The 14,022-nt window shown below is 39.5% G+C and overlaps 1 protein-coding gene across 1 annotated transcript in view; it reads right to left on the bottom strand.

Moving 5' to 3' along the window:
* csmd3b (CUB and Sushi multiple domains 3b) overlaps positions 1 to 14,022 on the bottom strand; it is a 333,314-nt gene that overhangs the window by 107,072 nt on the left and 212,220 nt on the right. Inside the window, exons 7-9 of the mRNA XM_058618912.1 lie at positions 7,991 to 8,068; positions 4,438 to 4,525; positions 4,180 to 4,304 (exon numbers count right to left, since the gene is read on the bottom strand). Of these exons, the coding sequence (XP_058474895.1) occupies positions 4,180 to 4,304; positions 4,438 to 4,525; positions 7,991 to 8,068 (291 nt within the window). The remainder of the gene's footprint in view (positions 1 to 4,179; positions 4,305 to 4,437; positions 4,526 to 7,990; positions 8,069 to 14,022) is intronic.

Here is a 14,022-nt window from a genome sequence, read left to right as displayed (position 1 = left end):
TTATTCTGATCTCATAATCTCTGTATTCCACTGTGTGAGTTTCAGCTGAGCCACTGCTACCCAAACAGCTTTAAATGTATATGTTCAGTGGTTTTTTTTTACTTTCTGTTTTCTTTTTTAAGTGATTCTGGGACACGAGACAAAGTCTTAGCGTCACTGTCAGAACAACACAATTTGAGTGCTGCATGTATCTTGTCCTTCAAACAACCTCAGAGGGGTTCTTCAGGGATTTATGGGATTTGAGGAGATGCAGACCAAGAAACTACAGAGACATACTGTAGAGCACACAGAAGTACTTGAGAAGTGATAAAATAGTGTACTTGAACAGCAGTGCTATACTATTAAACCTATACAAGCATGATGTCCACTGGAGCTGAAACGATTAATAATCGATGAATCGATTATTAATCGATTACTAAATTAATCGACAACTATTTTGATAATCGAATAATCGGTTTGAAGCTTTTTTCATGATTAAAACAAGATTTCCGATTGTTTAAGCTTCTTAAATGTGAATATTTTCTTAATTTCTTTGCTCTGGATAACAAAGAAATCATTAAAAGTGAATCATTTTGGTTTGTGGACAAAACAAGACATTTGAGAACATCATCATTTCCAGGTTTGACGAACACCGATCCACATTTTTTAAGGTTTTCTGATATTCTGAACACCAAACGATTAATCGATTAATTGAGAAAATAATCGACAGATTAATCGATTATGAAAATAATCGTTAGTTGCAGCTCTAATGTCCACCATGTAATAGAATCACAGGTAAACAACAAATGCAGCCAAGAGGCTATATGCTGAATATCGAAAACAAGTTGTTGACATAACAAGTGATATATCTCATCCATTACACTCCCAATTTGATATGCTACCTCCAGGAGGGATTTTTAGACTCCCACAATCCACAACAATGCCCACAATAAATCCTTTGTGAATTGTTAAATAGGTAAATGATGAAAATGTTCAACTGAATTTAGCTGCCTTTAAATCGAACTCGAAGCTCTCCAGCTTTTTTACAGCCTTTCAATTTAAATTGCAGTCTGTATTTGTAATTTATATTGTGGCTTTTTCTTTTTCTCGTGGAGCCAAAGATAGAATGGAGCGATGCTGATGTAACCGTGTTCTCCACTGTGAAATGCTAAGAATAAGATTAGCTTATCATTATCATTTGCAACGTAGAAACATTGATTTAAACAGACTGTATTTTTCCAGCTTTAACAGTAATTTTAGATTCTGTCCTCTTTAAATTTTAACAACGCACACCTGCTCTTCAGATTATTACATCTGCAAAAGTCACTTATCCTGTCCACATCATTTTCTTTTAAACGTCCCTGCTGACTGGGGTCTAATAGCACTATTTTGTGGTGATGGAGGCCATTTTTTTTTTAACCATTCACTGCTTCAGGGAACAAACATCAGCGACTTTAATGTCATTGGAAATCACTCTTTGGGGAGGCCACATGCGGGCGAATGGAAGAGCTGATTGGCTTAATGTCAACGGCTATATTTAATTGCTCGTTATAAAGTATTTAGTGTAGACGAATATCTAAGAGCCAGTCAAAGGGTAGCGGCATATTATCGCTGATAATGAATCAGATAATAAGTTTTGGCAGTGACCAGTTAGAGCTCAAGTGTGACAGGCACTGTGTTGGCCAGGTTATGTCTGCTAACAAGGACCATGTGCTGTCATAGCAACATCAGCAAACCCCCCCCCGCTTATTTGGTCCACAGGAGACATTCACGCTAACAGTTGAGGCTGGTGGCTAGCCTGTGTCCTTTAATGAGAGGGCAAGAGAGCAGGACCCGCAAAGCTGACCAGCACTTACCATGCTCCCATGTCCCTGAGCAAGATATTGGCCCTGCTCAGACCTGAAATTAACATCTGTCCTCAGAGATCTGAATAGTACAGTAGTAGTAGTAGTAAGAAGTACAGATGTCTTTGCAAAGAAGTAGAGATGTAATTTTTGTTTGTTTTTAACCAGTCTGACAGTCCAGATGTGTCCACTGTCAGTATGTTTGTGTATGTGTATGTGTGCTTTTCCACAGTTCAGTACGGTTAGTAAATTTTTTTTTGCGTGTCCATACAGGTGGAGCTAGACCAATGACAGTCAGCTGATTGGGCGACAGGAAGACGTCACTAGCTCGCTAACACGGCCATTGGGCACAGCACACACCCCGCCTACCAAGTAAAGGTACTGTTCGTACCCAGAATGCAAGCCTGACCAAGGGCTTTATCATTCCAGACCATATAGTACTATACCACACTGAACTGTACCATGATGGAAACACAGCTAAAGACAGAGAGAGGGATGGTGGGAGAGGGTTGAGTGAATCAGTGTGCAGTAGGAAAATGAAATAAAAAAATTATATCACATTAAGTGTTGATTTTGCGGTGGTGGATACAAATATAAGCTTTAGCTTCAGCCGGCGCACTTTTTGGTTTACCACTGACAATTCAGAGGTTTTCCTGTCTTTATATATAAATATTCTATGAACTAAAAATTAACTAACCCTAACCCTAACTAATTAAATAAATAAATATCAATCAAATAAATTAGTGTATGAGAAATGTAGAGCTATATTATGAAAGGGCAGTGGGTGAGTGGGTCAGTGGGTGTCAACTGAGCTGGTGGTCTTTAATGTGTCCATTAATTAATTCATGAACCTTTGAATGATATTTGAATGATGCATTTGTGTCTGTTCAGACCTGTGTTTGTGCAGCTACTCACATGTGATCAGGACTCGTGTTAATACCAGGTCTGATCAGGGTCATTGAATCCGTGTTTTCTGTAGCTTCCCAGTGAATATGAAAACCGTTTGACATTTTCTATGAAAGACTTCCTGTATGTTCCAAGCTCTGCAAATCAATTTTCTTTTGCTGAAACTGTTGCATCAGTCAGTTGTTCCAAAGTTTAGCTGGTGTTTATATGCTAATATCATGTGATGGATTTAGTGATTTTGCCTTTCAGCGAAGCGATAATTGAAGCAGAAAAAGTAGGAGTGATATTTTTCTGCCTTTTCTTGTGTCCTTCCTCCGCACACACGCACACACACACACACACACACACACACACACACGTGAGGAAGACACAGAGAGAGAGAATAATGCTTTTTATGTTCAAGTATGTGTCTCCAGCCATAGCTGAAGCTTAGTAAAGGGAGACATAACAAATGACTTTGGCATTTAACATGACAGACGTCCTCTCTCTCTCTCTGTATCTCAGTCCTGCATGTGTGCACGTGCGTGCATGTGCTTCTAAGCACGTCTACTTCTACTGTGTGTGTGTGTGTGTGTGGGAGTGCGTGTGTGCGTGTAGCAGATGACAAACTGGAACCAGTACAGAAGACTCCAGAAAGCAGGAGAATGATTATCTGCAACATGCCAATTACCAGAGCAATTAAAGGAGTGAAGAATAAAGTGTCTGAGAGGATACATAATTTAACTTCAAAAGCCTATTTAAATTATTAATGATTATTATTATTGTTGTTGTTCGAGAGGAGGCACAAACGTGACTACATTTATATACCTTCAATTTAGTGATTTCAGCCTCTCCCTTCATCTGTGTTTGCATCACTTGTCTTGAGTCTTGGCAGGACCTGTTTGTGTGGCATCAGTCACTGGGATGCATGTGTGTCTGTGTGTGTGTTATTTGTTACATTTTTAGGACCATTTCTTGCATAAACACTGACCAACCTAATTTCAGAGGAACTGGTTAAGTTTAGGGCTAAGACTTGGATTGTGGTTATGATAAAGATTAGGGACAATGCTTTGTTTACGCTGTCCAAATGAATGGAAGTCAATGCAGTGTTCTAAAAAGAGTAGCAGCACAAACCAAATTCTGTGTGTGTGTGTATGTTCCAGGTATTACTCATGTTATGGACAGTTGACACAGTCACATTATGGGGACTTGTCTTCCTTATGGGGACAAAAGCAAGTCCACGTCATGTAAGGTGAAGACATCTTGTAGTATTAGGATGAGGTTAGGCTAGTAGTAGCTAGAGTAAGTCCCCGGGAAATAAATGCAAGTCAGTGTAATGTCCCCTGAAGTCTTGGAAACCAGACAGTGTGTGTGTGTGTGTGCGTGTGCGTGTGTGTGTGTGTGTGTGTGTGTGTGTGTGTGTGTGTGTGTGTGTGTGTGTGTGTGTGTGTAGACATGTGTTAATCCTTACCTTTACAGACGGGTCTATGGTCACTCCAGGCTGCAAAGACTTCGGCCACCCGCTGACAGCTGATGGTTTTACTGCCCTGAAGGACATAGTCTTCTCCACAAGTGAACTGCACCTCACTGCTAAGGCTGCACACACGCAGAGTCAGACAGAAAAATAGCACATTGACATTGTGAATACATACACACACACGCATCTGTGCAGTGTACAGTGGCATCATTCAAACGGAATCTTAAATTCACATGTGCACGGTTGTTGTACCTAAAGTCGTTTCCGTGGCGTTTTCCATTCTCTGGTTCCCCTGGATCAGGACAGGAGTTGGACGCCTGTCTCACACCACCTTCATTTACTACACAAAGGGACAGACAGGTGGAAAGTCAGGCCGTCAGTAAAGAATTTGTTTTAATGTATCCTGGTATGGCTCTAAAACTGTCCCGGATATTTCATTGATAGTCATTGATAGAACATTCAAGGTCTCCCCTTTTAAGTTTCTTAATTAATCACTTTATAGTCAGCAAGAAACAGGTGGAAGGAAAAAAACAGTTCACACAGACAGACAGGCAGGCAGACAGACAGACAGACGAGGAACATACAGCACTCTTAACACTGTCAGAGACTCCAAAAATCACATACAGCAAACAGAACGTATTGTGAGGCTGCAGCATCATGACAAACAGATCCGACACTCTCTGCCTTTAACTACAATAATCCTGTTGACAGTTTTTAATTCCTTTTCTCTTTCTCTTTCTCTTCCAGTCTTTATTTTACATTTTTACAGTTTGCTTCTTTTTATTTTAATCCTTGCTTGTTTGTTTGTATGGCTTTGTTATCTGTTATCTCCTTTTCCATATAACTAACCCCACAGCTATATTTCATTGGCCTTACGTAAAATAAGACAGTACAGCATAGAATTTTTTATCTACATAAAACCCAGAATTCCTTTGTCTCCTCTTGAGTAAGTTATTAAACTTGTTGAGAAACAAAGCTGCTGGGTTAGCTTCAACTATACTCTGGGAAAGCCAAAAACACACCGCTGTCAGGGAAGTAAGTGAGTAACAGCAACACTATTCCAATGTAAATCAGTTTTAATAACTTTTCTAGTTCAAAACACATTATAGTGTAGACATTGACGTGTTTTCTGTTAAACTAAACCTGATCAATCATGTATCAACATTTAAACAATTTCCCCTTGGGGATGAATAAAGTATTTCGATTCTATTCTATTCTATTCTATTCTATTCTATTCTATCCTATCAGGGACCGTTTGTGGTCTCCTGACATACAATAAAAATACTGTTTTAATGAGCCTCAGCAGCACATGAATGGACTATTTTTACCCCACATGACAGGATCTCATATTTCTTAATGAGATCTGGGTGAGAGTGGAGTGATTTAAACAATCCTTGAGTAATTCCCATCTTTCATTCACACCAGTGAAAGTAAAATGAGTCCACTTCCTTGTTGTTCACACCGTCTTCGTGCGCTTATTTACTTTGCAGAGAACAAAACACCCCATGGTGTATCTTAATATTTAAATGAATTGACTGATATCCCAGTGGGAGGGTGACACTACTAATCACGCACTTTGGTGTAGCATTATATTCAGCTTAAGCAGCGGTAGTTAGATGATTACTTGTTTGTTAAGTTTGATTTAATCGGGACTGCACAGGATGTGCGTGTTGAAAGCAGTATCTTCAGGATTTATTGCATTTGTTTAGTTATGTTCACAACCTTGATCAGTTTAATCCCATCTTCACTTAACAGTTTATCTAATGTCCCTATTTTTTATTTTTTTTTTTCCCAGTAACTCACACATAATAAAGTGCAATGTCAGATTTTGTCAAACAAAAAACGCTGATGCCAGAGAATTCAATAAGACACGGCAAACACAAGCGGAGCGACCGCGCTGCCAATTTCTGCTTTCACACAAACACACTCCCACTCAGGCTGTCCGAGATCTCTTACTAACATGCATGTTCATGTTTAGTCTGTATCAGCAGACCCAGCAGGTGTTTAGTGTGTGTTTGTCTGTGTGTGTATTTGTTAGAATAAATAGTTTGTTGCTTTGTTGGAGCGGCTAATTTGACCATCTGTGCTATTCACACCATAACAGAGGGAGTAGTCGCAGTATTAGTAGTGGGAACATACACACACACACACAATCCAAAAAAGTCACATACTTTTACACCCACACACACTTTTATTTTATTATTAGAACATGTATATAGACACAGGCAGACGCACACTCTGTTTGGTTTTGTTAAACCAGTCAGAGCAGAGGAATATGAACATCGGAACCAATCAGTGCCTGGCTCATAAACACACAGAGTCAAACCTCAACCTGATGAATGTGTAATGCACTCTGTGTGTCCCCGCGCTGGGCTCAGCTCATCACTTTTCCATCAGCTTATACAGTATTCAGAAGATTCCACACATGAACATATGCTCACAAAACACAACGAGGACGAGCAAATGAAATCACACAGACATTAAAAGAGATTAGCGTCAACAAGTATCCAAAGGAGGCATGCAAGGAGCGGGATCCACGTGTGCGTCGTTGAATACATGTGCGTGCGTCTGTGTGCATCCGTGTAGGTGTGCAAATGTGTGCGTATTCGGTATTTTTTGAGCGCGCTCGCTGCACGAAAACCTAATAAATGTGTTGTCTGTGGTTAAAAATACATAAACAATCAACGTTATCTGCAGCACACGCAAAAAAGCTGACCCTGCATAGACGAGTGGAATGTTTGGAGTGCATGTGTGTGTGTGTGTGTGTGTGTGGAAGAGACAAAGCAATAGAAGAGGTGTAATATAGAGACCAAGGGGTGAGAAAGAAATAAAGAGGTAATTGGATGTAAAAATCAATCTCATATATGTGAGGTTATAGTGGGCCCTGACAGCTTCATTAGGTGACATCTCGGTAACAAAGGTTCTGCTATTTCTCTTGCAGACTTTTTGTGCGTTCTCTCTCGACGTCGACGCGTAGAAAAGGGGGCTTTAAACGGAACAAAGTGGTGTTAAAGTGGTCATTTTCTGTGTATTACAGGACGTCAAGTGACTTATGAACCATTAGCAGTGAAATTTCCCTTCTGACGTCTAACTGGAGGAATTCCAATGTGTTTTAATAACTCAAAGATTCAAGTTTCATGACACTGTGGGAGTTACAACATAAGAGCAGTCATTTATTGGGGAACTCTTTGTACTTACTAAGTGTGAATTTGACCATTTTAGTAAAATGTATTGAAATTCATCGCGGAGTTCTAATTTTGTGACGAGAGGAAAGGAGAGGAGAGGAAAAGAGAGGAGAGGAGAGGAAGGTGGGGTTTGATAAACAATATTAAAGCTGATTCACACTCTCTAAACAAGCCCAAAGCAAGCGAAAACAAACCGTGATTAATCATAATCAGAACAAGCATGATTAAATTTATCAAAGCAAGACATGAAGAAGCATGCAGAAACCAAGACACCATGACCAAAACACACACACCAAAACATCAAAGAGCAAAGAGTAGTCAAGAATAGCACAAGCCAAGCACTCTCTTACAAAGGCTGTGGTATTTCCAAACACATTTGATTACCAAAAAGATTAGAACATTTGGAGACGTGGAGAAAGTTTGGCACTTTGTGTTTCCACAAGTTGTCCGCCACATGTTTGTGTGTCGCTAATAATCAGAGGTGCAAACGTGTTGAACGTAACAGCCTTTGTGAGAGACAAACCAAAACAAAGCAAAGCTGAAAACAAAAGCAGTCCAAGCCAAATCAAGCCATCACACGTTAGTTCATTAGCCAAAGTGACATTAAGATGAGAACTCACATATTGAAAACTTGTTGCCGGAGTCTTTGCCAGGGAATAATTTAACGCCCCGTGATTTAAAATCTACTGATCGCTTCACTGCAGAGGAGAACAGAAAAAAGAGGAGAAAAATCAGAGAACAGCTCGTATAAAATAGGTGTTGGGAGGATGGATGGAATCTGGCGAAGGAACAAAAGAAAAAAAGAGAAGCCAAACTCTTCTCCCTCACAACTGCTGAGAGAGAGAAGAGCACAGATGAAAAACAAAAAAGTTATAAAAGGCAAAGGAAATTCTGATGGAAGATGGAACATACAGTGAGGCGGCAGATACAGAGAAAGGCTGAAGAAGAGGGAAGAGTGTAGGCACAATGATTGACCATCCACGTCTTTGTTCATTTGAGACTTTTTGTCTCTCCATCAACCACGCACAAACATCACATCTGCTAGGAGCCCCATCATATTCTCAAGAAAAGCTGGTAAAAAAAAGAAAAGAAAGAAAAAAAAGCAGCAGCTTTAATCAAAGTGGTGAGGATGCAGCTCTGTAATCAAAACCTTCACATAATGCTATGCTCAGAAATAAACGCTTGCTTTAATCAGAGTGACTCAAAGACAAGAGGAGACACAGTGACACGGAGATATCTCTGAGCACAAGCTGTGGGAGACGTTACTTTATGTCAAGGTCAGCGATGGTTAAAGGCAACATGAACATGTCTCAGCATGACTGGAAACATTATTGTACACGTGACAAGGTGAGAAACTGTCTTGAACTCCATGTGACAATAAAACACCTGAAGGTGAATCTTAATTTGACTTCCTCCAGATTGTCACACGGCTCTACTCTGTCCAAATAAAGGAATACATGATCAACGTAAATAATTAACACACAAACACAAATATATCTCGTCCTAAATGACTGAGTATGGTGACATGTGACTAACCCCATGAATGTTGACAAATGGCAGATGTGTTAATGCGGTGGTACAATTATCCCGTGTGTTATACAGTGGTTACATACAAGTACATACATCAGAGTATTCAACACGTCTGCTTCATGCCAACAATTATCCCCGTGCTATTCAGTAGCTACGCATATGCTACTGGTTTGGTTGTCGCCGTCGTGTTGACATTATTACCGAGATGATTAATGTGCTAATCTGTGCTAATGTGCTAACAATTTATCAGCTGTAATAAGGCTGATCGTTAACTACGTTTGCACCACGCTGTGTTTGATAGCACCAGAATTTCATGTGGATCCAACACAATGCGTGTGCATGACGTTCCCGTGGAAATATATATATATATTTATATATATATATATATATATATATATATATATATACATACACATATATATGTTATATTGACTATACATTATGATATAATTCAGTGGTACCACCTGAGAAAATATGAAGCTCTCGAAATAACATCATTATCATCCAACGTTTAAAATACAATGGCCTAAATAGACAACTATGGACTTTTCTCTTCCTCACATATACTTCACACGCTGGTATAGTGACATTATTTTCCTCATAGAATAGAATAGAATTGTATTTAAACAGGGACAATACAGTTAACACAGCTCCAATACAAAGAATGCAACTGATGTGCTGTACGTAGAGTTTATAGCTATTGCTAGTTTGCAACTCTTGTCCCTAGTTGGGCTTTTACGTGAACAGTATAATAACATAGACATGATCAAAAGTACACTAAAACACAGAACTACACGCTAACATTACACAACAAACAATAACAATTTAATTTAAAAACATAACTACACTAATAGTACACTAAAACACAACTTACAAGTGAAATAAACCTAATAAAGCTAAAACAATTAATGGGTACAGCTGTGTTTTTCTTTTAGTCAGCACTTAACCTTTGTTGTAAAACAGTTTTATTTCTGGTATTAATTTGATTTCGGTTGGCGATCCGTTCCAGAGTTGACAGCCCTTAATGGAGAATGCGGATTGTGAAATATTGTGGTCTTACGATATTATGGTATGTTACAGTTACGATTCACCTCACTCCTGGTTACTCTGGCACTATCAAGTGTTTGGATGGACTTGGAAAGAGGCTCTGTGACGAGACTGACATTTGAAATGAGTCTGAGAACAAAGATGAATGAAGCTCTCAAAGTTAAGTGAGTTAAACCTTGATTATACATGTTTAAATCAGTGAGTCAGTACATATTAACTCTTTGATAAAAGATGCTCTTTTCATCTTTTAAAAAAAACATTTATATACTGTGTATATTAAAATTTTGTATGCTTGTTATGCACCAATGACACCAGAACAAATTCCTTGTATGTGCAAATCGTACTTGGCAATAAAGCTCTTCTGATTCTGATTCTGATTGATAAGGTGTGATACCTCACAATTATATTATCTTCACTTCTGTCATATGACAAACTATAGTGTCAAGCATTTCCCACTACTTGAGGTTCAATCCAGACTTTACTCTTGCGCAATTCAATGGATTTGGAAATCCAGGTAAATACACAGGAAACATTAATAAATAAAACAACGTTTTCTATTTTTAAATGCTCCCCGTGTCGCCTCTGAGTCTGGAGAGAAAGCTGCTTAATTTTAGGCCATAATGTAACGCTGATTCACGTTTCTCACAATGCAGACGTTTCGAGTTTTTCAAGTTGGAAAATGCTTTATCCGTGACCCCAATTAATCACGAATAGTCAAATGCCACTCGAATCTTGAAATACATCCGTGAGTCACAACTGTTTACCGTGCCGCTTTATACATAATCAAACAGAATGCAACTTCACAGGAATCCGCCGCCACAAAGCATTAAATTTATTATCCCTGACACTGGTGTCACGACAACGGGGAGGGGGGGGTGCACACTTGATATATATCTGATACAGTATCTGTCATCTCTCAGATGAAAGTGTCTTTTGCCGCGTTTTATTAATAATATTTGAGAGCAGTGACTCACGCGTCGTCGCCCGCTTATCCTCGCATTTTCAGATCATTTCACAAACATTTTGGGAGAGCTGCAGACAGCTGTATTTCAAAATATAACTCACATGACACTAAGATAGAGGAGTCGGTGCATTCCTCCTCCGCCCTCTGCATTACAGACAAGACTTTTGGAGGCTAAAGCCTTTGGTTCATCAGTCAATGGGTGCTATGCTCCTCAGGTTTATGAATAAAAAAAAGGGTCCTGAGGTGAGAAGCAATATATTATATAACTTGTGTTTGAAAATGCCCTCATTTGTCAGAAAATAAAGGATCCTGACATCAACAGACCGTCTTTTTAACAACCAGGCAAAGCTGTGATCAAGATCAAAGTCTTAAAGTCAGGTTGGAGTTGCATCCCCCGGCTGTTTCGGCAGCCAAATTGGGGAAACTGGGCCAAAAATAGTTAAAAGTTAAATTTGTTTTTGCCTGTGCAAATTCATTCGCTGTATCAACTCTGTGTTAATATGCATCATAAAACCTGTCCTGTGTGAATATGCATCACAATTAAATATGCCCATGTTAATATTCTAGCCTACAAGCAGAAGCTCCCGTGCAAACAACAGATGGAAGGGCAGCTGCATTTAAGTCAAACCATATTTATGAAGTAAAACGCTGCGTATTTCACACAAAAAATACAAGTTAAACTAGTAACAGAATAAACAAGAAATAAAGTTCATTTTACCATTACAGAAAGAGACACGTGAACCCCTTGAATGGAGAAGTATTCTTCTATTATAAGAGCACTCGGAAATGAATTATCAAAAGCTACCTTGTGCGCTTTCTCGTGGCCTAAGGCAGGATCCAGCTGAATGCTGAGTTGAGCTCAAAGTTGAGCTGTTTTATTCACACTACACAATCTCATCTGAAGTTTTTGTTTCTTAATATAAAGGCTAATTTTTGTACAGTATGTGTTTGATATTCTTTATTCCTTAGAGCCACTGCTTTCCTGTATTTTTGCAAGATATACACACACACAGTACAGCGTACACCACTGCCTACATTGAATTAGTCATTATATGCAAATGAGTAAGTACAATTAGTGGTGGAGGGCTGTTGTTAGTGCTGTGGACATCTTATATTTTTAATGAGCTGTTTTGTAGCAATCAAATGCACAAAATCCCCAGATTGTGACTTTGCAAACAACCATTAATTTAAACAAGTGCATGCCCCGCTACAGTAAGTGTGATAATCCCACTGTGAACAAACCAACAGCAGCGCACTGAGTCAACAACGGAAGGAGGTGATGGTGAAAAGCCAGGCTGCCCAAACAATATGAAAAATGATAAAGGGCTAGTTCATAGATTTATGAGCTCATATGAACCCCTCACGGCCCAGCAGTGTGTCTGTACGCAGTTTGACTGATTCTTATGCCAAGTCTGACAGGAAAAATGACACGCCGATTTATTTACACGGGGATTTAATGGTATAGTCCACATGTGCTTTTCTTTGACTGTAATTATCCGAGGTAATTAGCTTTTCAAGATGTGTGCACTTGATCACAAGTAGGTGTGAGACGTTATGAGTCATATCAAAGGTACCATGCAGTCGACGATATCCAATATGTCAACCTCCCTGAGGGGCAGCCTGTCTCTCTGCTCGAGTTGAATAATGTTCCTGTACCAGTGGTTGACTCTGATTCTTTTGTGCTGACTGACTTATTTTGTTGCCATAGCACTGGCTGACTGATAATGCCGTCAGTTGTTCATTAAGAGCCAATCACAGCCCTGCAGACACAGAAACTCATGAATACGTAATGAAGAGAGATGATGGGGGGGACATGATTGGTAGGTTCTGCCGCAGGGAAGGAAACAGATTGTTCATACCTGACACACGCAGACAACATACAAGGGCGCGCGCACACGCCCCAACACAAATGAATGCATGTAGAGGCAGCCACACCTTCGATCACGCACACAAATGCGACTGTCACGGCGCATGAACATTAAAGAAAAGCACAGATATTGATCGATTTATCAGACACACCCACTGGGGAATGCACAAGAGACACACACTTACAGATATGTGGTCACAGAGGAACACACATACATCCGAGGACACATTCCGGTGCACACAATGACAAAAACCACAAACACACATGTGTGAAGGGTGCGTTTTGTAGAATATTTACTATATATATATATATATCGCTCGGCATGTGTGGTACCACATTCATGTTCCAGGTCAACATTTCCATGTCTTATTTACGTGGGACCAGCAAAGAAACAACGATGGAGCACGAGTAAACAATTGGTAAATACTGAAGAGGAAGGTGTACTATGCCTTTACCTCATCTTTCAGTGACTAAATGGAAGGTTTCGAATGTGTAAACAGCCCCTCGAGTATGTATCGGCCTGCAATGCATAATAATTATTGCAGCACACACAGGGTGGTACGAGCAAGGAAGCGGTATCACAGATGCAAACGCATCCAACATGCACAATACCCATGAGGAGAGGAAGTCAATACTCTGGGTTCATGGTGTCATCCATGTTTATTGGCATATGTCATATTAGCCAGGAGGAGACAAAAGGGGCTAATTGTCACTGACAGCATGAATAATGGTAAGGTCAGATCTTCTTGAAGTCTGTTAAAATGAATTTCAGAAGTGTATACGGATTCACATGCAAGAAAGATGGTAAAAGTAATCGCAGTTGTTCCTGTTTGCTGTGCTGCTTGTTATTAGGGAAAAAAGTCACAGCAGTCACAGCTCAGGTGTGTCATTTCTGTCGTGTGTTTGGAGGATGAAAGATGGATATGATCTAAAATGTTCACCAATGTATGACAGGATGAGGAGACAGGTCAACAATGTTGTCATTTACTGTTAAGCAATATTATTATATTATTACAATACAAGAGTAAAATGCACAAAATATGCAAAAGCACTGAAATAACCTGTGAAAATCCTTAATCTGATGTGTAATTCTGGAATAGATCTACAGAGGTGCAGCCAGGTGAAGCTACTAAAAATGATCTTGAATAGGGTTTTATAATCACCTTATATAGATATACAATCCATCCAGGTTATACAGCTTATTTGTTTGAGGGTCATATAGGGACAGGAGCCACATTGGACCA

The sequence above is a fragment of the Solea solea genome, chromosome 20 (genome assembly GCF_958295425.1).
Source record: "Solea solea chromosome 20, fSolSol10.1, whole genome shotgun sequence".
Taxonomy (NCBI): Eukaryota; Metazoa; Chordata; class Actinopteri; order Pleuronectiformes; family Soleidae; genus Solea; species Solea solea.
The sequence above is the reverse complement of the archived record's forward strand: the minus strand, read 5'-3'. Positions and strand labels throughout refer to the sequence as shown.